Source organism: Eucyclogobius newberryi, unplaced genomic scaffold (assembly GCF_026437365.1).
Source record: "Eucyclogobius newberryi isolate DKJ021-1_F unplaced genomic scaffold, fEucNew1.0.hap1 SCAF_12, whole genome shotgun sequence".
Classification (NCBI taxonomy): Eukaryota; Metazoa; Chordata; class Actinopteri; order Gobiiformes; family Gobiidae; genus Eucyclogobius; species Eucyclogobius newberryi.
In genome coordinates, this window is record NW_027315746.1 from 28241211 (window position 1) to 28267982 (window position 26772).

Genomic DNA, 26772 nt, shown 5'->3' on the forward strand with positions numbered 1-26772 from the left:
ATTATTCCAATGTGGTCATACCAACGACCAAAAAATGTGCCCCTTTGCCCTCCGGTGTACCTTGTGTCCCGGCCTGTGTTTTCATAACCGTCCCATTACAGTACAGTAGAGCGGTGACAAAGGCCTGCGTGCGGGACAATGCACACTGACTGACTGCAGTTATGTAATGAGCTGTGGGTCCAGCGGGGGATGGGACGGGGAGGGGGACGTGGCCACGGGGAGGAGGGGCCCCGAGGTGGTGCGCCCAATTCCTGCTGTCAGAATGAATTTAGGGCCTCAATGTCGGACCTGGCAAACAACAGAGCACACTGCAGGCCGAGGCGGTCACTGTACCAGTCACAGCCCCAAATTATGATTGTTGACTATCTTTTACTTTTTATTCTAAGGCGTTTAGTGCAGTGCCGTGGTAATTGGTGCTACGTTCACTTTTAAATTGTGGATGAATAAATAGTGTTTCCTTTGCGTTGGCTGTTATGAAATGTATATTAGATGTATCGTGTGTCTGATAACTACAGTATATTGCCAACTATTATGTTTTTGAATAGTTTATTAGGTCGTATTCAAGATTAGTAACGACTTAATTAAGGGTTTAGGAGTTAGGGTATTCATTGAGTAGTTACTAAGCATGAATCATTGTTTAAGTTGTATTATGACCACTTAAAGTGTTAACAGTGATCCTACATCAAAATGATAAAGTATTTAAAATGTACCACAAAGATCATTTTATTTTCAAAAGCTACTCAAATCTGTAAGCATCTCAAATACCCTCTGGCAAGTGCCCCTGGTCGAGAAAACACTGATGCAGTTTGCTTAATGTCTCTACCCTCTTCATTTCATGGTAAAACCTTCTTTTTCAATAAAGAAATAATTTGGGTTCATGGCTCTGTTTTTCTAATCTAAAATAAAACTAGTCCTTACTATTAAATACATTTTAAGTCACTTGTGAAAAGCATCACATTATGGCCATATCCAGTCTACGTCTGCCTCTTCCCGTTAAGTGATTGACATATGGATTTGGCTCAGGTTTAGCCCAGTGTGTCCTTCCAAAACAATCCAATTCAACTATCGAGGATCCACTTGAGAGCTGCGACAAAATTGACTTTTGGATAATAATCATAATAATGGTAACACCGTGCAATAATTATACACGTTTATTAGCCTTAATAAAGCATGAACAAACACTTAATTCATAATCTTTTTTTTTTAAATTAACTACTCAATTAAAACTAAAAGTCTTAACCCGTCAATTAAGTTATTACTAAGTCTTAATCATTCTCAATAAACGATGTGTTCATTATGAATTAAGTCTTTGTTCATGCTTTATTAAGGCTAATTAAGGTGGTGTAGTCATTAGAAAGTGGCACCGCTCAAGAATACGTCACCCTCTTCTACATTTTTATTTTAGTTTTTGTATTGATGCAACAATTTGCTCACATTTCATCGTGTTTTCACTGAGAGTTGAATTATCTGTGTTTAATTACTCTTAACCTACTTAGACTTGAGCCTAATCCAGTGATCTTTATTCATACCTCCTCCTTTTGTTCCTTCATGTCATGCTTCCTTTTTGCTCATCCTCCTTCCTTCCTCCCATCTTTTTGTTTTATCATCCTTCCCTTCCATCCTTCCATCCTTCCATCCTTCCTTCCTTCAAAGCCTCCTCCCCTCGTTCACTCACCCTTCCTCTCCCTTCATTTTCCTCTCATCTTCTGCTCCATCTTCGCCTTAATGAACCTACTCCACAAATTCCCACAGACTCCCTCCTCTTCCTCCTCCCTCCCTCCCTCCTCTTCCTCCCTCCCTCCTCTTCCTCCTCCTCCCTCCTCTCCCTCAATCTCACCCCCTCGCTGCTCCTCAAACCCTCTCTGTCACGATCAGAACTGACGGGCAGTAGCGGGACGTGCGCACTATTTATAATTCGTGCGCGTAACGTTGCGTCTCCAGCGCGTCCCCGGCGCGTCCCCGGCGCGTCTCCCGGTCTCTAAGCCAATGCACATCCATCCTCTCGCACTGCATCAGCTGCCACGGCGCCTCTCGCGTGCGGACGTCACTGACTCTCTCCACTTCCTCTCCTTCCCTCGCTCGTGGTTTTTTTTTTTCCTTTTTTTGTTCCAAACCAAGAGCGTCTCTCCCTCCGCTCGCAGCCGCCTCGCTCTACGCCGCCCACTTATTCCCCACCATTGATCCGACCACTCGCCGGCTTCTCCTTCGCCTCCATCACATCCCCCGCTGCGCTGCTTTTCACCATCCTAGTTCCACGGGGAGAAAAGCAAAGCCGCGCAAAGGAAGCACCCGAAATCATACAAAGCCACGCCGGGATTTAGGAGCACAATCAGAGGAGAGTCACCATGGCGAGCACCGAGGACAAACCCGCCAGCAAGGAGAACGCGTCCAGTTGGAAGGACTCTCTCTACAACCCCAGGACCGGGGAGCTGTTGGGTCGCACGGCCAGCAGCTGGGGTAAGTGAGCCTCTCCCGGTCATTCATCGCCTCCGATTAGCGCCACACGTTCTCACCTCACGCCACAGAGTTCTGCCGATACCGCAGAACCGGTGGCCTACTCCAAGGTGGCGAGCCTGCGCGGCAGATGTGTCCTTTCCTCAGACACCTTTGGCGCTTTGCCGCATTGCTCGCGTTTCTCATTCTAATGAGTCATAACCAGTCACACATCTATAGTCTCAATAAGGCAGAATGATATGTGCAGCTATTACCTAACCATCTCTGAGCAGTGCCCATACATTTATGTAATGCAGGCCCCAGTCATTGGCTCAGCACTGAGGGGACAAAAGGTCATTTTCTGCCATTTTTAAAGGTGCGATCACCTTTTCAGACGGAATGTGAGAGGAAATACGCAGTGGCTTTTGGCTGATCTCCCAGCATGCAAGGATGGGAGGATTTCAAGTGAAAGATGAGCTATTATCTGAAGTCAATGACATGAGAGAGCCATTGTAACAGCACCGGCCCTTCAGTCTCATGAAGTGGGCAGCAGTGGGCTTCATACTGGACATGTCTGTGTGGCAGGGGGCTTTGGGCACAGAACGCTTCCAAAGACAAAGTGTCAGTCTTCTACCTGTTCAGTACTAATGATGCGCCAGTCCTTTGCTCAGGGGCTACGTGAGCAGAGCCTCCCCTCACAGCCCACTCCTCACACAGGCTGTGACTGCGGGCTGCGCCGGGCCCCTGTGCTGCTGTGGAGTGGGATGCTCCATTGCAGTTGCATGGCCGCCCACATTAGCATGCCTGTCAAGGTCAAATGGGATTCCCTCTCTTCTCTTTCTCCCCGTCTTTCTGTGCACGCAAGCCGGGCAGGTGCATTGTGGGAGACGGCTGGAGAGCGTGAGGCAGCGGCGGCAGAGCGGGGGGTGTGCGGTGCGATGAGCGAGGGTCCATGGTTTTTAGAGGGCAGAACCATTTTGAATCAGATGTGTTGGAGGCTTGCATGAGGCAGCAGATGCTCTCAGCTCTGCAGTGGCATTCCAGGAGCTGGAGATGTGGAAGGGAGGCCTGTCTCCAAGGAGAGAGGATTAGAAGGAGAATAGCATTGTGTCTTTGTCCCCGCACGTCTTTGTGGCACTAGATGATGCACGGCAGATCAGCTGTCACTGCAGCATCAACACACACGGCCTCTGAAAGTGCTCTGTGCCAGGAACTGTGTCTGCAATCAGAGGAGAGCTTCATCATAATGCAGTGGTAAAAGTGAAGACATATTCATATTCATACATACAAATGCAGTCCATTGAATAGAGTAGTCATGCACACACAGTACACACCGCACACCAGGTCGATACTAGAACTACAATATGCAACAGAACAACTGCAAGAGACAGAGCAATCGAATCAAATCACAAAAATGCTGAGTATCCTGTCTCACTTTATGTGTAAAACCTGCAAACCTTGTAGTTCAAACCTCTGCAAACGTACGTGGGATTCTTGCGTTAGTTCATGCAGTTCAGGTTTCAGTCTCGCTCAAATGCTGATGGACGTGTTTCAAATTTGAACTTCAAACAGAATGCCACAATTACAATGAAATCAGAAAACACGTTCAGCCCTACTCTGCACCAGTGACAAGTAATTATGCAGAACCACTTACTTTTCATTTCAACTTCTACTCATATTGGTCAACGTTTACTGACAGTAGGCTAGTAATACCACAAGAAAGTACTAAATCAACATTTTCTGATTTGAACAGTGTGGTATTCTGATTTAATTCAAAAATCAAGTTAATTAGCAGGTTAAAGTCTGTGCTCTACAGTCCAGCGCATTCAGATCTGAGCATGACTTGAGCTTAAAAACATTAACGACATTTGAATCCATATCTACCATATCTGAGACTCAAAAAACTGCCATATTATACACCGTACTTAAGTAATTTCATAAAAACGAAACGAGTAATCGATCACAAACGAGCGCACAGCATAAATTAGCATAGGAATCATGGCGCACTAGTATCCAAGTAGCTGTTTTTAAAGTCTTGGCATTAAATCATACATATTTAATGGTGAGATGTAGGCTGCGAGCTGGAGCGTGCACTGTACACTGCCTGTAAATGTTTGTGCCGTGTTACTGTAAAAACACTGGGACCACTTAGTGTGAGTGGAGCCCGGAGCCTCTTCACCACCACTCCAGCCGCTCTGTCCATGTTCAGTACGAGGCAGCGTTCGGAATGATCAACATAACAGCAATAATTATAAAAAAGGAAGCGTTTCTTTAATGTGAGGTGTTCGGGGCTGCTTTTGGCAACATCTGAGGGTGAATATTGTGACAAGAAAGCAAAAGAAATGCCTTTTTAAATGAGTTATGAGCAGTTTTGAACATTTTTTGGTAGCTCTGAACAAGGACAACAAGACAATGAATAAAAAAAGTGCTCTTTATTTGTCAGAGCACGGTTTTCCCTCACGTAGCCTTCTAGAAACACAAATAGAAAGTGAAAGTATCAAAGTATCAAAAGCACACAGAAGACCACACCCGAACCAGACCACGGCTGGACCAGGGGCTGACATCATTTTTCATACAATTAAACACAAATACAAATGGGTTTCAATAGCCACTTCCTGAACATAGACTGATTTCTTTCTCCAACGTCTGAACGCTGCTCCAACCCACATGTTTTTTTCTGACCGCTCGATTAAACAGACGATCATTGATTATTAGAAAAGACTGAACCTCAATCTGGGTTCAAATGTGACGCCGCATGCCACCTACCCACAGTTTGAGAACCATTAGCTCTACTTTATATTCAGCTCCAAGACGTTTTCAGTCAATCGAAGAAGTCAAAACAGAAGTGTCAATCCCACTGAATCCCCCACACAGTGTCAGAACATAACCTTTGTCCGGCTTACTCAGCATTGGGAGCCGCACTGTGAGCCGCCATGGCAGCTCGGTGACGTGGCAGGTCTCTGGGGAGGCGTACTGGAAGCTCTGGTCTTGGTTGGTTTTAAGCTTGTGGTAATTATACTGCACATGTCTTTTTCTCTCTCCGCAGCCCTGATCCTGCTCTTTTACCTGGTCTTCTACTGCTTCCTGGCCGGGATGTTCGCTCTGACCATGTGGGTGCTGCTGCTGTCCCTGGACGACAAAGTGCCCAGATACAGGGACCGCGTGCCCTTCCCAGGTCAGAGATGAAAAACATGATATATTATGAAAAGTACTTTGAAAATATAGATCCAATTCGCCGGATAGACTTACAATTTCTTTGATTACAGTAAGAGGTTGTTTGTATTTATTACTGTATGTATTATTAGTCTGTGTAATCCCTCATTCCTCCAGGAGTGTTCCATTGTAGAAAAAATGCAGTTGTATCATCTGGACTCTGTTTTTCAGATCAGATTTCAAAACGTTTCGACTCTCATCCAATAGTCATTCTCAATCTGGGAACTCAGATATTTATCCTACTCTGTGTAAGCCCTGCCCACCGGGAGTATTTGGTTTCACTTGAGACTGCTCTTCTTTGTTTTCTAACAGCCCTGTAATGGGCTATCTACATCCTATTGTAACCTGACTTTGGCTCCCTCCTCACTGAGTACCCGATTAGCATCAGAATGTCCTGGGCGTCTCCCGCTCTAGGGATTCAAAACACAGCATGACAGATGGACAGGGACAGATCTAAGTGAATCCAGCAAAAACAATTGGATCAATAACCTTTTTTTTTATTACTTCTAAACACATCCCGACAGAAGACAACACTGATTTATTTTAAATCAACACTTTAAGACAAAAACTGGTTCATCCTAAGGACAAGATGCAGACAAAAAAACAGAGCAATGTAGTTTATTCGATCCAATGCGGTGAAGAAAGTTGTAAAGAGCGGGACATAGGAGAGACAAAGCGCTGTCCATCTTCATCTTAAAGCCACAAACCACTCGATTGAAGACAGTGAGGTGAAGATTCTAAGCAGGAGAAACGATTAAAGAGGCTCTTTGTTTAAAAAGGAGAAACCTCTTTAAACCGAAATGAAGGTTTAAGATCCAACCTTCCGGTCATATATAATAGTGTCTTGAAACTCTGGAGCGGGAGACGCTCGGGGAATTCTGATGCTAATCATGTACTCAGTGAAGAGGGAGAGAAAGTCAGTTTACAATAGGATGTAGATAGCCCATTACAGGGCTGTTAGAAAACAAAGTCTCAAGTAAAACTAAAAACTACCTTCATCAGGAGGACCCGCCCAGTGGGCGGGGCTTACACAGAGTCGGATATAAAGCCTGAGTTCCAGACTCGATTCACACATTGAGAATGACTCTTGGATGAGAGTCGAAATGTTTTGTTGTCCAGATGATAAAACTGATATTTATGTATTATTGTATGTTCAGTAAGTATAAGTTAAAGAAAGGTACATTAGAATGAGATATTTTCACACAATTCAAAATGGATGACTTTGCGATTAACTTCCTGTTGAAAGTCTATTTATTTTTAGAGGATTGTGTTAGTGAAAATATTGGAGATCACAATATTCTACAGGCCCATTAAATTTAATTATAACAACACATTCATTTCAAAAGAATCTCAAAGATTAATGAAGATGGGGCAGGTCAAATTAATTTGGCATGTTTTATTTTAATAAGTACCGAAAAACCCTAGAAGTCATTAATAAATATGATCCATTTCAACATTTGTCAACATTTCTTTTGGATATTTAATGTGTCAATACCACGTACAACAATATAATATGACAGTAAACCTAACATACACCGAGCTGTTTGTATGAAACAAATATTGAATTGAAATGTTACATATATAAGTTCACTGCCTCAGAGCTCTAATGAATACACGGGTCACTCTGCGCTAATATTGAAGTTCTAGCTGCTGACTATGACTGACCATCACACATGCCACATGGGACCAAAACTATGGATAAAAGGATGAAATGTTTGGGTGAAGTGTAAATTACATTTAGTGAAGTGTAAATTACATTTAGAGTTTCATTTCTTTGACAATATTCTTCATATAGACAAGGAATTGTTCTTTTTCTTTTCATTTTATTTTGTATTAGGACATAGAACAACAACAACAACAACAACAGTAAAAAACACACACAAAATAAAACAAAAAACACAAAGAACGAGGAAGAACATAAGGTAAGTAAAGGCATAAAAGTAGAAAATAAGGGAGTGGCATCAATAAAAAAGGGGTAAAAGAAGAATTAGAGCATATTGCAGATTAAATTCAGAGTAATTGACACATTTTGTACATAAAAATAAAAAGAGTTTTTATTTCCAAGTTGAATCCTGTGGTTATTTTTGATATTGTCATGATCTGATATTATGTCCAGTCCTTAATCCTTGGGTCATCCATGCTTCTTCCCAGCTTCCAAAAGATGAACATGACAAACCAAACTACATGCATCATCTTAAAAACATCATCATCATCATTTTATACGTACAACTCACAGCGCACTTTCAATCCCGTTTCCTCTTGAGCGTACAAACATGACTTATCCTCACTGATGCTTTTGTATCGACCCGTTTCCACACGTTCAGTTTGGCGTTTCACGATTCAGGGGAGTTCCACGCTCTTTTGTTTACCGTACTTTTGCCCTCGTCCCCAGGCATGGCGATCCGCCCCAACGCTCTGGAGATCACATACATCAAGTCAGACCCCACCAAGTACGACGGCTACGTCACACAGCTGGAGTCCTTCCTGAAGCGTAAGTGCACTTAGCTCCGGGCCACTTTAGTCGGGTGTGACTGGATAACCCAAAGTGCAATTTTTAATGTTTGAAATGAGGTGGTAATGCCATTATTTAGCTAGTATGATATCCAGGGGTCTTATTAAGTATGAAACCCTTTAGCCTAAGGGCGTTTGGCAGATTTTGTCAATAGCGTTTTGATGTTTTGGTCCTGAACTCTACGACGATCTGAAATGCAAGTGATTCTTGTATGTTGCAGCAATCTCTCAAATATGAATGATGTGTTTAAAATATGCGCCGTGAACTGACTCGTACAGTTATATGTGTTTTTGAAATTGTTAAAATCTCGCTGTGAAAATGAATTGGTCACAGAATGTTCAAAAAGATGATTCAGATTTAGACGTTTTAGGGGAATTAACAGCAGAAGTGATAAACCACATACTAGTGTTCAGAGTGTTCTTTTAATTAGATTCATGATTCACTTGATTGATGGTGGGCACATATAGCTGACTGATGTACCAGACAATGCATATTTCTTTAGTAAGTTCTTGTGAGGAAATGTCTGTGATGGAACAGAAAAGTACTGACAGTTTCTGTACAATGAGAAATTATATCAAATCAATCAAATCAAATTTAATACATATAATATTTTATGGACTATGAAGATATCCTCAAAATGCATTGAGTAAAGTACCTTTCTAGCCAAACAGGACCAGACCAAGACTAAACCAGAGCCAGACCGGACCAGACCAAGACTAAACCAGAGCCAGACCGGACCAGACCAACACTAAACCAGAGCCAGACCGGACCAGACCAACACTAAACCAGAGCCAGACCGGACCAGACCAAGACTAAACCAGAGCCAGACCGGACCAGACCAAGACTAAACCAGAGTCAGACCGGACCAGACCAAGACTAAACCAGAGCCAGACCGGACCAGACCAAGACTAAACCAGAGCCAGACCGGACCAGACCAAGACTAAACCAGAGCCAGACCGGACCAGACCAAGACTAAACCAGAGCCAGACCGGACCAGACCAAGACTAAACCAGAGCCAGACCGGACCAGACCAACACTAAACCAGAGCCAGACCGGACCAGACCAAGACTAAACCAGGACTAAATCAAGACCAGACCAGACAATTGGGCAACGCTAAACAAAACAAGCTCAAACCAAGACCAAGCTGAAACTAGGACTAAACCAGGTCTTGGTCTTGGTCCAACCAAAGTCTTAACCAGGTCTAAATCAAGTCCAAACCAGAACTATCCCAAGACTAAACCAGGATCAATAAAGTGTCAAATGCTGGTAAAGTTTGTTCCTGGTACAACACTGTGGGAACAAAAAGCGACAGAAGAATAGCACACTTTATGTTCTGTGCTGGTTTTGAATGTTCTTGGGAATGACTCTTTCTGCTTAGGGGACAAAAACACAGAGATGGCCCTTGTGAGTAGACTGTCCTCATAAATGGGTGGAAAAAGCAGTTTTTTGAATATCTGGAGTGTGCTCTGATGTGGAAGTGCCCGCTCACCAGGGCCCTCATTTATCAAATGCAGTATGTGAGCGTGAAGCACTGGCAGCTCCAATATGATGCTTTTTCAGGCTTTTGGAACAACACTCAGACATCTTAGCCTTGTTTCCATGTTTTGTTACCCCCTTCTCCAGCAGAGGGCTCAAGTACTGCTGTCTCATCGAGGAGTCGCGTAGGCTAACAGCATCAATGCATCCAAAAAACACACCACATGGAAATTGGTGCAAAAACAGCCACAAAACCCCTACATAAACCTAGAACAGTTCCAAACCAAGTCCACCCTTAGTGCAGTAGACCATTTGAACTCAGAACAAGCCTGTTCAAGTTTGCAGGTTCAACTCCCGGGCCTTTTTGTGCAGAGTTTGCCTGTTTCTCTCGTGTCTGGATGGGTTTCCTTCATCAACATTAAACATAAAAAACAGGTTAAATCCTCCAGCTACAATAGTCCTGACCAAGCTGAGCTGAACTGTCCCCAAGAGCTCTGAGCAGCAGCTCCTGACAGGACGCCCCAGTGGCATTGAAGGATGGATACAGTATACTTTAACCTTAACCCTTAAAACAAGGAGGAGCACTTCCTGGATTACCACTCAATGACATCACAAGGTACAACTAAATATTTAGAGCTGTGCAAATGAAGACAGACTATATACGATAAGCTTAAATAAAACTAACAATTATAACATTGACAAGCTGTATTTACCTCAAATCTATTGCTTATCAAATCATTTTTTTTTAGCGTCAGTTTATGTGAATGACAGAAACATCCCTCGTCCTCTGTCTCTCTCTCAGGGTACAACGACTCACTTCAGGAGCAGAATGTGCAGGACTGTGCCACAGGACAGTACTTCCTCCAGGACGAAGTGGAGCAGAAACAGGTCTGCAGCTTCAAGAGGGGCTTTCTCAAGGCCTGCTCCGGACTCTCTGACACCAACTTTGGCTACTCTGATGGCCAGCCCTGTGTTCTGCTCAAACTCAACAGGGTAAGTTCAAGCTCACGCGCTAAATTCCACAGATAACGACAGAATACTCATGCACTCACATTTTGAAGTGTGATGTCCGTGCGATGTTCTCCTGACACATGAAATATTACGATAGAGGATATTGAAGATGACCCTTATGTAGCATCAACTCATAAAAGTCATATCATAAGTAAAAGTAAATGAATTGCACAATAGAATTTTAACATTACAAACTTCCTTCAATCTTCTTTTTGAATTGAATTGCACCTAATGGTCCCAAACCTGATGCATGTGTATGTTCACCCATGGCTGCTCTGGCTTCCCCACTAAAAATATATAGATAGTGGATTATTATTCTCTTTGGCACTTTCCTTGGTAAAAAGAGGTCACTAAATGATAAATTGGCTGGAGTTTGTAACACAATTGAATATGTTTCAGCCATATCCCTGGTTGTATTAACACACCACGCCAAATGTCCCCTCCAGTGATGGTCCAATATGTTTGCTAATACGTGTGTTTGCAGATCATTGGCCTGATGCCTCGTGGGGATCCTTACATCAACTGCACAGTGAAGGTGAACTCTCCCCGTCCTGTCCGCCCCGTCCCGCCCTCTGTGTCTTTATCCCCGGAAACATTACAAATTATGACTTTTGTTGATATTTTGACATTGTCTCACGTTTTTTCTTACATTTTTGTGTGTTTTCTTTTTGGTTTTGTCCCTGCATGCTGTCACTGATGGTTATAGGGTAAGAATGGGAGTCAGAAAAAGGAATAGTATTGTAAGTGTTACTTACCCGTGTTCAAAAAAAAAGTTTCATCTGGAAAAAGGGAGTCATCTGGACAATGTTTCCATTAAAAAAAAATAAAAACGTGTCCAGATGAGGACCGCTGAAACTTTTTCGACCACAGACAGTAGAGTAAGTGCATCATGTATTAAATAACACAAAAAATGAAGGAAAAGGAAACAAAAAAAATCTCTAAAACATATTGTCAGGCTAGCAATTATTAGCAACAACAGTTTTTGGTTGTTAGCATTGGTTAGCTCATTTTGTGTCAGAGCCGTTTCTTGCTGGAGGCAGACGAGGCACGTGCATAGGGGCCCCACTGGACAGTAGGGGGCCCCAAAGCTGAACATACAGCTTCATCTGAGAACTTTCAAAATGTGATTCAGGATTTAGTTAATATATTTTTGGTTAAATTCTGCTTATTACGCATAGAAGTGTGTTGTTGTTGTTTTTTTTGCCAGATATTAATTTGCTTTCCAATATTTATTTATGTATTTTTAAAAATACATAATTAAATAAATATTCAAGCTCTGGCCCTCAAAGTGTAATAGATTGTGAATTGTTTGTGGTTAAAAGGTAATTTAAGGAAGCTCACAAACAATTCAGCAATTCTCGGGGCACCTAAACAACATCCTGCTCAAGGCCCCCAAAAAATCTAGAAACCGCCCTGTGCATGTTTCACACAAGCACATGAGCGGTGTAATATTTCATCATTTGGGGGCAGATATTAATGGAAAGGTCTTGCATATCATAAGCCATCTGATTTATACAATATTCACACTGTCTCTGGTTTGAACACATTTGCGATCTGTTCCTGGAGAGAGTTGACATTTAAAATCATTTGAGTAGGTGCTTTGAGCTGCCATTCTTTTGAGTGCAGTCACCTCCATTCTGTGTGACATTTACAGGCCTCTTTGCGTGCTTCTGATGCTTTTTCCTCCTGTGTGTGTGTGTGTGTGTGTGTGTTTGTCCTCCACTCTAGATTCTAATAACATGCATTCCTCTGGATGTGAACATACAATTGGAGGAGGAAGTGACAATTGAACATATTTGTACTTCCTTGTCCTCCGCAGAAAGACACTCCGGTGCAGATGGCGTATTACCCCGACGAGGGCCGCATCGATAAGAAGTATTTTCCCTACTACGGCAAGAAGGACCATGTAAGTAATGCTATTGTTGAATATTATTATCCTTAATAGTTTGAATCTCACCAGCTAAAAAGTGAAAGTTTTGTTTTCCTAAATATGATAAAATAATAATAATCTTTAAAACTATTTTCTATTCTCTGGGGAGGTACAACACAAATTGCTCCAACAGTATATTGTAAAGGTTATGGTTTAATAAACTAGACTGCTGTTTTCTCACAATATGAAAAATAATAAAGTATTAGATTCCATTTCCCTTTTAGCAGTGTTTCCTCAGGGGGTTGTTATTTCTACATATATAAATGGACTACTCTTTATTTACTCTTTAAACTCATGACTGTGCTGCATGTTTGACTGTGGTCCTGGGTGCACCTCCAGGAGAACTACGTGCAGCCCCTGGTGGCGGTGAAGCTGCTCCTAGGGAAGGAGGACATGAACAAGGAGCACTCGGTGGAGTGCCGGGTAGAGGGCACCGACCTGCGCAACAACGACGAGCGAGACAAGTGGCTGGGTCGCATCAGCTTCAAGGTCAAGGTGACGGAGTAATGTGGCCACTCCGGCCCGCGGGATGCAAAGCAGAGGCTGCCAATGTTGCTCTAAAGCTAAGAAATCCGAAAGGGAGAGTCACATCACGTCACAAAGGCAGCATTCTGCCAAAGGATGCAGTTCAATGGGCTTCACTGCCATTTGGAAAGCTCTTCGAATGTTGCTTTGATGACTTTTATGACCTTTCTTTCCTTCTGCTGACCTCCTTCAAGATCCCAACGAACAAGATACAGGCTTTACACCTGATCATTCATCCAACCCATCAACCTCTCCACCATCGCCATAGCAAACCCACGTCTTGCACTGCCCAATCTATCATTTAGCTTCATTGGATAGCCATTATGAGCAAGCCATCAAACGTCTAGCTTCTCATATGTTACGGCTGTGTTTCCATAAAATACCATTTCAATTTTTGAAATATGGCAAAAAGACATATTTGTGACAAGTTTTTGGTGGAAGGCTGAGCTGGATTCTGCAGTACTTTGAGGAATAGCTTTTATTATTTTGGATGAGATATTTCTGTGCGGTTCCACATAAATGTGTTTTGATAGATAAAGGAGACTGATAGTGGTGTGAAGTTTGCTCCAGCCAGTTTTGCACGCAAACTATAATCATTCCAATAAAAACTAACCCCATAACTGCCAACACGCAAATGAAAGCTGTGAATCACGTTTTGAGATGGAAAAGCTTGATCTTTTTGCGGAGCCGCATGAGTCTTTGTGGCTAACAGTTAAAATAACAAAGTATCTCAATGTGTCAGTTAGCTTTGTGTGTGACGTCTTGCTATTGGTTGGAAGTAAAACTGAAGTTAAAAAAAAAAAGGTAAAAAAAAGGTAAAAAATTGTATGTTTGGGAGAAACAGTCACAAATTTGCCTTGCGATATTTCAAAACGACCGTAAATCCCTTTATGGAAACGCTCGACGTATTTCCGAAGTGTTGTCGCCATCCCATTACAAGTGTGAATGCCTATCTGAAATATGGCGGGTGCAGAGAGAATTTTTATCTTGCTGTATAGTATTTGAGAAAGAATAGCTTTCCATGTATCATTCTCACTTCAGAGACTTCATAGAAAACATATGTTGATAATCAAGTATAGCCACTGTATCCTTGTATATGAAATGCCAATTACAAAGTCCCTTTCTACGTATAAATAAATAAATACATTGTGAAACTTACATATTTAGGGAACTCTAGATAGATTTATGTGCTGTGGTGAGGCCACGGCCCAGTCTTGTGCTGTCTGTCTGTCTGTCTGTCGTTTGCATGTTGTCCGTCCGTCGGCTGTCTTCCCGTCTACACACCTCTCCACTGCAATAGTCGAGCGCAAAAGGACTCACACTGTCAGGGCTCCCACGCAGGCCTTGCTGGAATCAAGTGGTGGGAATATTGTACAGTTTTGTGTTACATTCTCACATGGAAGCTTGTTTTTCAATGTCATCTCGATCATGTTCAGTTATTTGCGCAGTGTTAAAATGTAATATGTAGGAAAGAAAGGAAACGACTAACAATTGCGTTTAGCCGTTCCTAACATCAGAATGAGCAGCTGAAACAAGCTTATCCCAGTGGCTTTAGCCGTAATTAGGTATTCACAGGACTTACTGTTGTGTTTCTGACACTAGGAAGTAGAAAAAGATAGGTATTCACATTGAAAGGGAGGTTGAAAGAACCCTGCATATTACATCTGCAAAGAAAAACAGTGCCACTTGACATTGATTATCTTAAATACTTGCTTCCCATCTTTTTACTACATATTTTAAGAATTTAATATATATACAGTATATTATGTAGATTTGGAGTTCTCAACTGGTTGTTGGGACCTCAAAGTGGATGTGAATATTAGTGTGTGACATATTGTGAAATATAGTTTAGATATTATATTTCTATATCGTGTGAGAGACTTTTCATTTTGTTTTTTTGAGTTTGCTGTCAAACTGATGAGCGACACTGGACCCCAAGATGAGACCAGTTGAGAATGACTGCTGTAGATTACCACTGGCATTATTACCACCATGTTCATTTTCCATCTCAAATACTCCCTCTTACCACTGAAGTATTGTACTGGGACGTCCCGGGGAGAGAGGTCCAGTGTGTGAATGGGAGCCCTGACCTTCACCTGCTGCTGTTGTGGCCGGGTGGTGCTTGTGGACTGTGGAAGCGTTGGCTCAGGAGGCTACACAAACTGGCTTTGAAGCGTAGAGGCGCTGCAAAAGGCAAAAGAAAACCCAATGTAACTATGTACTGTATATCTATGTGTTCTGTATCTATCTCGGTCTCAAAGATTGTTTGTTAGTTTCTCTTGAAAAATCTTCTTCAGCCTGTTGATCTGATTGTCTGCCGAGCTCTATCTACTCTACTCTACTCTACTCGATGTATATATATATAAACACTATCTACCATATTTACTGAATTCACACTGTATTTTTGTCACAACACACAATGTCTGTGCACTGTAAAGAAATAATTTAAGAAAATTATCTTATTCAAAGCTATGTTTACACAGTCTTAAAAAGGAACCCACATTTGAAAGAACAACTTGTAACATCTCTTCAGGGTGCCTTAAGACCTGATGAAATAAATTGTGGAATAAAAGTGATTTTGAAGAAAAAAATGCCAACTTTTCAATCATTGGATTTAATTGAATATTGGTGAATAAATTATGATCCTGTCTTTGACAATATTAGTTTTAGTATTCTATATTGGGCTAACCAGAAGGTCTCGATAAGTACTAAAGTAAATCATGCTGACATTACAGAACGTAACAACATAAGCATAACAACAAATGACAATGTCAATGAATCCAAACAATAAAGCCTATAACAATAATGTGTACAGGCCTTGTAAACCATTTGCTCAACCTCAACTTTTTTCCAAAAGTGTATTATTTGTCTTATTTAGTCTTTATGTATAAAAGCAACAACATATGGTCTTTTTATTTGGCATACAGGGTAATTAACATTTGATGCTCACAAGTAGCCTGATAGCTCAAGGAAAGCTTGTTTTATCTTGTGTATATGACAGGTTAGGCTACACAAAGGTGTTGTCAACATGATTATATTTGAGATTTGTCTTAAAATTGTGCTGACTTTTTCCCCAGTTTGACATTTTGGTTACAATAATGATTGTACTTCCTGCTTAAACATGAGCTGCAGATGTGACAAAGAGGTAATTCCACAACTGTTACCTAGCAACCATACTGTAATCAAGAGCCAACATCCACATTACACAATGGTTATGATTTGACAAATGACACAACCTGATAATACCTTCATCTTGTTAAGTGATTGTGTAAACTGTAAAACTGTGTCCGTTGTGTGTGAATTGTCCCTGTATTTTTGCTGGAATGTGACATTTTAATGGTTAAGATAGTGAGATTCCGTTTTACAATCACCTTTTTTTCCTCTTTTCTATTTATTCTTTTGTTCATCAAGGGCCCTATGTTCCCCAGTACTTCCCCAGGAACACAGGAACCTTTAGGTGATGGAGGTAACTACAGTTCCCCAGGTACCTTTATTTATCTTTACTTAACCTTTGATATTTTCACAGTAGTTTATTTCTCAAATGGGTAAAGGTCCAGGTTAAGTGTTAGGGACAGATAGAATGCTTAGGCTTTGGGTGAGGTTTGGGAGTGTCAGCTTTAAGAACTGGAAACACATATGTATGGAGAGCACATAGTCCCCATGTTCCCCATGTCCTATAATGTGACGGCACCTATGAGGTACCTAAATACTACACAACATATTTAATAGTATAGATTAGAACACAAAAACCTACCAGAGTGGACTACTTTGATCATGGTGCCAAGATATTTTAGCTTATCTTTCAGGACCATACTTCACATTCATGTAGAAATATTTAACCTATATATTTGTATGGGCCCACTGAAGTAGCCTATGCGTAACCCACCTGCTGCTTTGATGCCTTTTGATTGTGTACAGCACTCTTCTCTTGAACCGTGTTAGCCACAAGAGGGCGACAGAACTCACATGACGTCCCCTGGACCTTGGCTTTGCTCTGCATGTGCACATGGTGTCCTGCACCTGCTGAGGAGGGTGGTGTTTTTAGTTTCAAAAAAATATGCCCTCCTTACTGAAAGCAAAGATTCAATTCAATTTATTTTAGTATAGCTCAAAATCACAGCAGCAGTGGCCTCGGAGGGCAAAAAAAACAGATGAAAAAATCGGTGAAAAACAGATTAAACAATGTTCATAGGGACTTGGTAATGTCCCAGGCTCCCCTGTCCTTAGACAAATGTCCCAGGCTCCCCTGTCCTTAGACCCTCCTTCTCGGCCAGGAAAAACTACAAAACCTCTTTAGGAAAAAGTAGAAACCTGGAGGAGTTCCACAGTGAAGGAGAGATCTGACTCCCTCAGACCGACCGACGGACGCAAGATAGATAGAGGAGCTGGAGCCACTCAGGAGGAGAACCAGTTCTTCCAGGCAGATGAAGAACCGTTTATATGGAGTAGAGACTGTTTCTCCAGGGACTCGAGGATCATCTGGGTCCACAGGTCATCAACTTGTCTGTTCCACTCCCGGCGGGGAAATGGGAGAAGAAGAAGAAAAAGCAATGAACAGACTGGAATTAAATATTTGAAGTAGTCAGAAGAAGAGGATAGTGCTCAAGCTGCCATACTTCCCCCATAGTTGCTCCTAGGGCAGCGTAGCTGAAACTATAGGTTTATATTTCTGTTCCTAACTGGTCTGACCATAAGTCATTTCAAAGAGGAACGTTTTAAGCCTGGTCTTAAATGAAGAGACTGTGTCGGCCTCTTTAACATGGACAGGAGCTGATTCCATAACACAGGAGCTTTGTGGCTAAACGCTCAACCTCCTACTGTGCTTTTAGAGACTCTTGGGACCACCAGAAGGCCAGCATTCTGAGAGGGAAGAGCTCTGTTTGGATGATATAGCACTATAAATGGTCACATTTATATAGCGCTTTTCTACCGTCAAGGTACTCAAAGCGCTTTACATCAAGGAACCCACACATTCACACCCCAGATATACGCAGACACTGGGGGGCAAGTTGGGTTAAGTGTCTTGCCCAAGGACACAACGGCAGTATTCACATGAGGCAGCTGCGATCGCACCGCCAACCTCTTCTGACTGAGCGGGGAGTCGAACCGCCGACCTTTGGATCAGAAGACGCCCATCTTTGAGGTAGGATGAGGCCATGTCATTTATGGCTTTGTAATTTTAAATTTGATTCTAAACTCGACAGGAGCCAGTGAAGAGACTGGAGCACTGGCGTAATGTGCTCTCTTCTTTTAGTTCCTGTTAGTAATCTTGCTGCTGCATGAACCAGTTGAAAGCTTTGCATCGACAGATATAACCATATACTTGACAAGCTTCATCCCACATCTGTAAAACACAGTTTATCTCCTGGGTTTAGCTTCAGTCCGTGTCTTTGTGCTGTCCTTAAAGGGAACATATGTTTTTTTTTTGTATTCAAGTATAACACTATAACACATATCACTATTGAAAAAGCCTGATCTTGAGACATGTTGGTAAACTATTGACCTATTTCAAATCTTCCCTTTGTCTCCAAAATCCTTCAAATAAGTTATTGTCCTGTAGGTGGCGACAAAGCTCTTTAACTACAACTCTTTTAAGTTTTCCAGTCAGGATTCGGGGATCACCACAGCACGGAAACTGCACTAGTTACAAATGATTTGTTATTAGCTGCTGATGATGACTGACTCAGACTGGTCTCAATCCTGGTTCTGTTGGACTTCAGCTCAGCGTTTGACACCATCGACCACAACATTCCACTGCAGAGGTTAGAATGCGATGTAGGTGTCAGAGGCCCCACCCTCAGCTGGTTTAAATCCTATTTATCAGATAGGTACCAATTTGTTCATGTAAACCAGAGCTCCTCACCTTGCTGTACCACAGGGTTCAGTACTTGGTCCAATTCTGTTTACTCTTCATATGCTGCCGTTAGGCAACATTATCAGAAAGCATGACATTAACTTCCACTGCTATGCAGGTGACACACGCTGTATTTATCAATGAAGACAAGTAGCCAGACTTAGTTCTTGTGTGAAGGATATAAAAACCTGGATGACACTTAATTATCTGCTTCTTAACCCTGAAAAAAAAACATGGTCACTGTGCTGGTCCCTAAACATCTACAAGATGAGCATCATCTGAGCAGATCACACTGGACGATGTCAGTGTAGATCCAGAGGTCTCATTCAAAGTGCATATGAATCAAGCCTGTGAACAAATAGCCTACTTTCATCTGCGTAATATGGCTAAAATCAAAGCAAGAAAAATCTTGACTAAAAGTGTGGCTGAAAAAAGTATCCATGCATTTGTAACGTCTAGATTAGACTGTAACTTCCTGCTCGCAACGCGTCCTAAAAACTCAATAAAAAGCTTTCAACTGGTTCAAAACATGGAAAATTAATAACAGGAACTAAAATAAGAGAACGCATTACGCCGGTGCTCGACTTTAGCTTCCAAGCTCCTGTGTTAAAGAGGCCGACAGTCTGTTCTAAAACCAGGCTTTACGTGTTTTTAAGGTTAAAAAATTACTAAAAGACATATTTGAACAGTTGAAATAAAACATTTCTCAAATGCAGGACAATGCAGAATTACTCAGTATTACATGAATCCATCATTTTAAATTTGAGCACACTAATGCACTCTGATGAAACAACATTTAGCATAATATGTTTTAAATGTGCAAACCAAGACTAGCATACTAGAAATAGTTTTCCTTTTTTTACTTGCTCCCCTCAAACAAGGAGTGAATCTGGACGCCTCGGATGTCCTTCCAGCTGCCACCAGTATGTTTTCTTCAACCGTTTGTGTTTCTGAATTTGCCATCTTCATCTAAAGTTTCTACTGAGTGAGGTCGATTTGAAGAGGTGACGGAGAAGAGTGAGATATTTCTGAGACTATGACTGCTCGAAGCCTGCTTTTGAGAAAGAATATTTGCTGCTCATCATTTAGTTGAGATGGCTCAGTGACAAGGATTTGAAACTGATTTAGTTTGAGAGAGCCAAGGGATAAACTGGTTATCGCCTTATCAGCTAAGACAGGGAAGGGAGCACTCAGTCCCACCAACGCACGGCTAATGCAGCTGGTATTTTTAGCTTTTACTCTGTGTATCTTCTTACTGGCAGTTATGACTAAAGTAATGTACTACAAGTACTACAAGTACTAGCACAACATAAACGTTCAGTTACCACTCCATACATATATTAGTGTAAAATGTACTTGTAGTACATTACTTTAGTACAAGGATCAAGTATCTACATCTGAATCACTTTTCAATGTGCTACAATGGCAAAAGACAAGACACTGACTTTAGAAGAAATAATTTTGTTTTATTCACATGACTTCAGCATTACATCTCCAACATTCCTATATTATCATGCCAACTTTCTCTTTTTATATTTACAAATGTATTTATTTATGTATACAACATAAGGAGCCATCTTTGCTGTCTGTGGGTCTAACTCCAAAGAGTTATTTTAGACTTTTCTCACACTACAAACACATCTCAGTTCTCTGTAGAGACAGGTGGGGAAATGAATGACAAATCATCAGATTTACATTCAAAATCATGGTTAGTTTTTTTTTTTTCATTAAAAAACATATCTGGGCTTTATTTTCCATTGAGAGAATCTCATGGTGAAGATCAAATCAAATATTGAAGGTGATGGTCCAGTGTTGGGCCCAGTTCTTCTGGATGTTTGTGGTCCATGAACAGCCTTAGGCTGTTGTGCCTTTCACCTCCCTCTGTCCTCGCCCCAGGGCCTGACTCCGCTACACTCTTATACAACACCAACAACAAAGGAAATTATGTGCTTTGTATAATCTAGCTTTTATACTCCTCAACAATCTGTGCATAGATAGATCAAATTAAAGTCTTATATACAATACATACATAATTTTTTCCTGTAGATTTACTTGCTGACTGACTTTGGGAGCAAACACCAGTTCATTTAAAGCACTTTCAGTGAAGAACTGAGGGGTCTTCTCTCTTTGCTCTGGGAGGTTTGGATTCTGGCTGCTAATAGGACTCATAGCAGTGTAAACGGAAATGCCATTGTGCTCATCTTTGCCTTTGGTCAATGTTTTGTGTCCTCGTGAGTACCTGCGCACACAAGAGCCTGGGCTGCTCACAGCATTACACAGGTACCAGACTTCTGACCATCAGAATCTCCTCCTGCGGGTGCCTCTTTCCTGTTGGGGTCGTTGAGCTCGTCGAACAGTCCACTCTCAATCATCTCCTTCTGCCACTGGATGGGCACAGCGCCGGTGCCAAACTCATGGAAGAATTTATCATCATTGTTGTCAAACGTCACGCCCTTGACGTCTGAGAACTCAGCAATGTCTCCTGTGTCCTTGGCGTACACAACATTGGGCTTGGGGACCCAGGGCGGATCCACGAGGCCGGCCTCCAGACGAGGGAAGTTGATGCTCTTGAACCATTCATGCTTCCTAGGGTCCTCCATATTGTTCCTAAAGACAATCACAAATATATTGTTATGGAAAAGATTGTAAAATGGTGAGCATTTTGTATTTTACATTCACATATATTGTTTTCTGGAGCTCAAATTTTCCACTTTCCACAAAACATTGATTATAATTCTGAATGCCTTACCTAACACCCAATCGTTCATCCATTTTCTTCTTGAGGAACAGCTGGATGACGTCTTTGGTCACCGAGTCAAAGAAGCGGTGCTCAAACTTGGGCTCCTCGTTCTGGATTCGGCGCTGGACTTCCTCCTTCTCCACTTTCTGCTTCAGGCTCTCGGGGCCTTTGAATGGAGTGTAGCCTGCAATCATCTCATAGATACTGCAGCCCAGGGCCCACCAGTCCACCGAGGTCCGGTATGGGGTCTTATTCAGGAGCTCAGGGGCCATGTAGGCTCCAGTTCCAGCCTATAGGGAGACACCTTCAATTATCATCAAGTAAAATGGCATTTCAATTATATTTGCCAAAAAGCATCAGTGAAAACTTGAGTGGCATTTGTTACAGAATCTTTTTACAGAAGTAGTAATAGAGTGATGTAAACGTTTGATTATTTTATCAGCCTCAGCAATCCAAAGTAAATATAGTGGTGTCTGGTGAATGTACAATACTGACGTTTGTAATATACTTTTGATTATTATTAGATGTACAATCCCTCAGGACAGGACAGACCTCAACTGTCGACCTTGTCAGAAAGATTTGAAACATTCTCAGGAGTGCTCTTTGTGCACACTGACCTTTCCTGTCCTCTGTCCATCCCAGTGTGACCTGCCTGCCTCAGGAGACAGCTCTAATCCTAATCCTACCTGTCAGGAGTCATGTGTGTCCACTCAGAGTTGTACCCACACTTGTGACTCCTCTTTGATAGGTACATCTAATCTAGGAGACCTACCGGACAGACTCAAATATCATTTTGAGCAGTGTTTTTTCACTATTTCTTTTTCAAACATAAAACAATCACAAAAAAATAAAAATAAAACGTCATGTTGTGGAGGGAGGGGGAGGCGTCCTACTACTGCGGCTCATCCAGACCCAAAGATAGGACAAGGGCTGCATATATTTATCTCACTCAAAAGGACTTTCTCTTTTGCTAGTAATTGTAAAGTTGTGTATCTTATTGAACATTCACATTGGTCTTGTCACTTGGGCTTTTCACACTTCTCTGACTCATCGGTATCTGACGGAACTAAACTGAGTAAAAAATGTGGCTAAAAAATATTCATTGTAATGTTTACCTGGTTCTGCCAATCTAATCAGACTTGTGTAATGCCCTCTAAGAGGATTAGAAGAGCAAAGCCAGCTCGAGCCCAGTCACTTTGGCTGCCATAGGAGCACCGGCGTACGTTAATGAGCTTAGCAGACTTTCATAGAGCCACAGGCTTTGTTACTACAGATAGACCTGAGAAAAAGCTCTGCACAGAAAGATATAAAGGTTTAGATTACACAATTGGTCTTGGGTCAAGTCAACATGAATTGTATGCAGTGATTGTATTTATTTTTAATTATTGCTGCGACAGTGTTAGAAGAGCCTAAACTGAATGAGGAGCTGGTCCACGATCGTTCTAATTAAAAGACAATAATACTATATAATGTACACAGAAATAAAAAGACCTTCAGGCAATTGTCTCAGCCCTCTTCAGATTGAACCTGACTGAGAGGTTTTAAGTCTCATATTCATATTTAGACTGTAGAGATATCAGAGACAGAAATGGTACCAACTAATGAGTCGCTGCCTTTAAGCCTGGACAAACCATCTGAACTTCTGCCTTTGGACATTCCTCTCCTTGTAATGCCATAATGCCTCCATCACAGCCAATCACTTTCTAGTTCTAGTTACACCATTAACCCGCAACATGTCAGGCAATAGTCTTCATCTCTGTTCAGATGATTGATGCCTTAATATTCCAGTCCCTATAACAGGCCTGTGCAGATCCAGCCATTGATGCCGAGATGTCCCGTAAAAGACACGCAAAAGGACACAATATTCTGACTGAGGCAGGAACCCAAAACTAACCGAGTAAGAGTGTAAAAGACTTTGATAAACTCACCATCTGAGTGACGGTCTTGCCAGCAGCTACCTCAATGGCCAGACCCAGGTCAGAGAGTCGACACTGGCCAAAGCTGTCCAGGAGGACGTTCTCGGGCTTCATGTCTCGGTAAATGATGTCCATTTCATGCAGGTGGAGGATTCCACAGGTGATCTGTGCTGTGTAGTGGACCACACGCTTCATCTCGATGCCCTTGTCCACACCTTTGCCGTCGTAGCCCAAGTTATAAATGTGGTATTTGAGGTCTCCTCCGTTCATCAGCGTCATGACTAGGCACAAGTGGGTCTTGCTGTCATAAGCATAGGCCAGATTCACCAGAAACAGGCTGTTGACCTTCTCCAAGATCTTCTTCTCAAGCAGAGCCATCTTCTCACCACCCTTTTTCTTCAGGCGCTTCTTTTCCAGCTTCTTGCAGGCATACATCTGGCCAGTGTTTTTCACCTGGACAGCACATACCTAAAGGCAAACACAGCTTTTAGTTTAGTGTGTTCTTGTAAGTGTGCCTTTCATATGCAAATTGATGCAAATTACATTTCAACTATGATTATTGCTCTAATTGATTAAAAAGATAGTGTACCATAATCGAGATGTATTAACATAAACTCCTGACTCCCACATTGAGTGTTTTTTTAATTGACCTTTATTAAACCAGGAAACAGCCTCTGGGATTAAACTTCTCTTTTACAGAGTCCTGGCCCAAGAGGGGAGGAGCCTATTGTACATGTTTTAGTTGCAGGGGAAACCCACCCACACAGAGAGGCCCCGTGCCGCGTTGGGAATCCATCCCACGACTTTCTACTGTGTTTCAATTATGATTTACATAATCCTGATCATTCATTTTTCTATAATCGAGCAGCTCTATACTGAACTCACAGTTTCGTTCAAACAGCTTAAACATTCAGCAAACTTTTGGCCAAAGAGCGGCTAACTTTATGTCACAATAATGTTACATGTTTAGTTTCCCCAGACACAGTCACTCTTCAAATCCCACGCAGAACATGAAAAAGGGCCATGATGCTGGGCAGAAAAGGAATCGAATCTATGCCAAAAATGTTACAAATATGACGTAAAGTTTGTGATCTGTAAAAATGGAAATTATAATGTGAATGTGCAATCTGGTCCGTAAACTCTTAAGCCCGCCTTTGAGTGCCAGAAACCATTCAGGAAGCGTTTGTGGTGCTTGCTGGTGGTGTACTGGTTTAAGGAGTTGCACATGCTGCCACCGCGGGGGCATTTCCTGCGACTGTCCTGTCTAATAAAGCCTTCGGCCAGAAAAAACAAAGCACTTTGCTATTAGTGAGACAAGAAGTTTACCATTTGTCCAGTTACATTTTTATAAGAATCACACATCAAGAGTTATAGGTCACGTGTGCCAAATGTCAAAACGGATTTCCTTTCCTGGACAGGGCTGCTGTAGTGGCAGGAGGCAAACCCACTTAAGAGGTGACAACCACAAATGCGTAATGCCTTAAACCACTACACCACCGGGCCAGCAAGTCCCATTTCAGCCATTTTATTTCATGCATGCCATTTCTGAGAACTCTCCCAAAGTTCACATCATCTTACACATAATACACAAAGAAACAGGACGGGATCAAATGGCTGACGGGTCAAATAACGTTGAAAGCTTATTTTGTATAAATATGTGTAAGTATGTACAGTATATTTGAGACTAATCTAATGCTCGCTAATCTAATGCTCTAATCCGTTTTAGCCCACAGAGAAGTTTGTTTGCCCTCTCACATTCAAAACGGCCCAAATATGACCTCAAGCTTGACACTGATCTGATCAAGTAGCTTTACAGACCCATCTGACCTTTGACTTCTGTCTCTGCCCTTCTCTGAGTATGATTTAAGTACTGCTTCTGCTGCTTTGAGATTATTCATAGCAAATGTGTCCCCACGGTAACACCCAGAGATCCAACGTTTAACTGCAGTTTTTTGTTTTATATAAACCGTGTAAGACTACTTCAACCTTCAGGCCCAACACTTGCTTTACAGACGGCTCAGAGCTATAGTGTACGTACATTTATCATACATGTAAAAATAATATTTGTGGGTTTTCTGTGGCCCCCAGCGTACAGCCAACACAGCAGCATTACATCATGTCACTGAACAGTGTTGAGGCCTGTCGTTGTGTTAAGTCTCACCTCTCCAAAGCCTCCTTTTCCCAGAGTCCTGAATTCATAGAAGTATTTGTCGCTGATGGGTTGCTTCTCATATTCTTTCCACTGAAGAAACTTGTCAAAAAAGGGACTGGCCTGATATTCTGTGAACGGCTTGTCTTTCAAAAACTCTCTTGTGCCTTCCTGGACCGACCCCTTCATCACCTCATCGAAGTTGGATTCCGTCACACCCTTACACTTCTCCAATTTATCCCCCGTCAAAAAAGACAAGAAGGTCTTGGAGTCAGGTTTGGTGTACTTCTTCATGATATCTTGGCACGCTTTCTTTTTCGTGGCCCCTTCAGCCAGATCCCAGTCGTAAAGTTCATCTAAGAAGTCGGCAGCGACCTTGTACTCTGGTTTACTGACAAGGAAGTCACGGAAGAACTTTTTGCCAATTGGTTGCCTTTCACAAAGCATGACAAAATCCTTGTCGATGGAGGTCCTCACTGCCGCACATTGCTCCGGTTTGGGCAGAGACAAGCTCCGGCGGCGTTTTTTCATTTCTTTGTCATCTCCACCCTGCGCCTTTAGGTAAGCCGTGTTGGCCACCAGGTTATCGAGTCCCGCCATGTCACACATCTTGGCGGCTTTTTGGTTGGTCTCTCTCCCCTAGAAAACTGGAATATTCAGCGGTGTCCCACGGACGGTTGCCCCTGTCCCAGCACTGGTGAGAGTGTGGGAGGCTCAGGGACTTGACCAGCCTACCTGTACAGCTAAGACATCGACACACCCAGTAATCACTCATTTAGAATTAAATACCAGGGAGGGATTTTGGCTTAAGATCTTTGTGTAGGCTATTCAAGGATGCAGTGCACAGAAAGGGAATCGTAAACGGCTCTGTCCTAAGAGGCTTTCTAACCTGCTATATTTATGCACCGTGCGCTGAAATCACTATGAGGCAGGGTCCTGTCGACGCTGCATGTGGGTGGCAGACAGTGGAAGAATGTGAAGAGCAGTAAAAGAGCTGCAGAGGAGATGTTTCT

The 26772-nt window shown here is 42.2% G+C and overlaps 2 protein-coding genes across 2 annotated transcripts; one reads left to right on the top strand and one right to left on the bottom strand.

Annotated features, from left to right (window-relative positions):
* The first annotated feature begins 1988 nt into the window (after positions 1–1988).
* Positions 1989–15693, top strand: atp1b3a (ATPase Na+/K+ transporting subunit beta 3a). Its single transcript, XM_072441790.1, has 7 exons — positions 1989–2457; positions 5480–5608; positions 8039–8137; positions 10437–10627; positions 11130–11180; positions 12465–12551; positions 12915–15693. The coding sequence occupies exons 1-7, from the start codon at positions 2346–2348 to the stop codon at positions 13080–13082; spliced, it is 837 nt and encodes a 278-aa protein (XP_072297891.1). The 5' UTR covers positions 1989–2345; the 3' UTR covers positions 13083–15693.
* Positions 15694–21207: 5514 nt separating this feature from the next.
* grk7a (G protein-coupled receptor kinase 7a) lies at positions 21208–26518 on the bottom strand. Its single transcript, XM_072441791.1, has 4 exons — positions 25772–26518; positions 23623–24078; positions 21704–21984; positions 21208–21561 (listed from the first exon to the last, which is right to left on the bottom strand). Exons 1-4 carry the CDS (start codon positions 26366–26368, stop codon positions 21219–21221), a joined length of 1677 nt encoding a protein of 558 aa, XP_072297892.1. The 5' UTR covers positions 26369–26518; the 3' UTR covers positions 21208–21218.
* Positions 26519–26772: the final 254 nt, after the last annotated feature.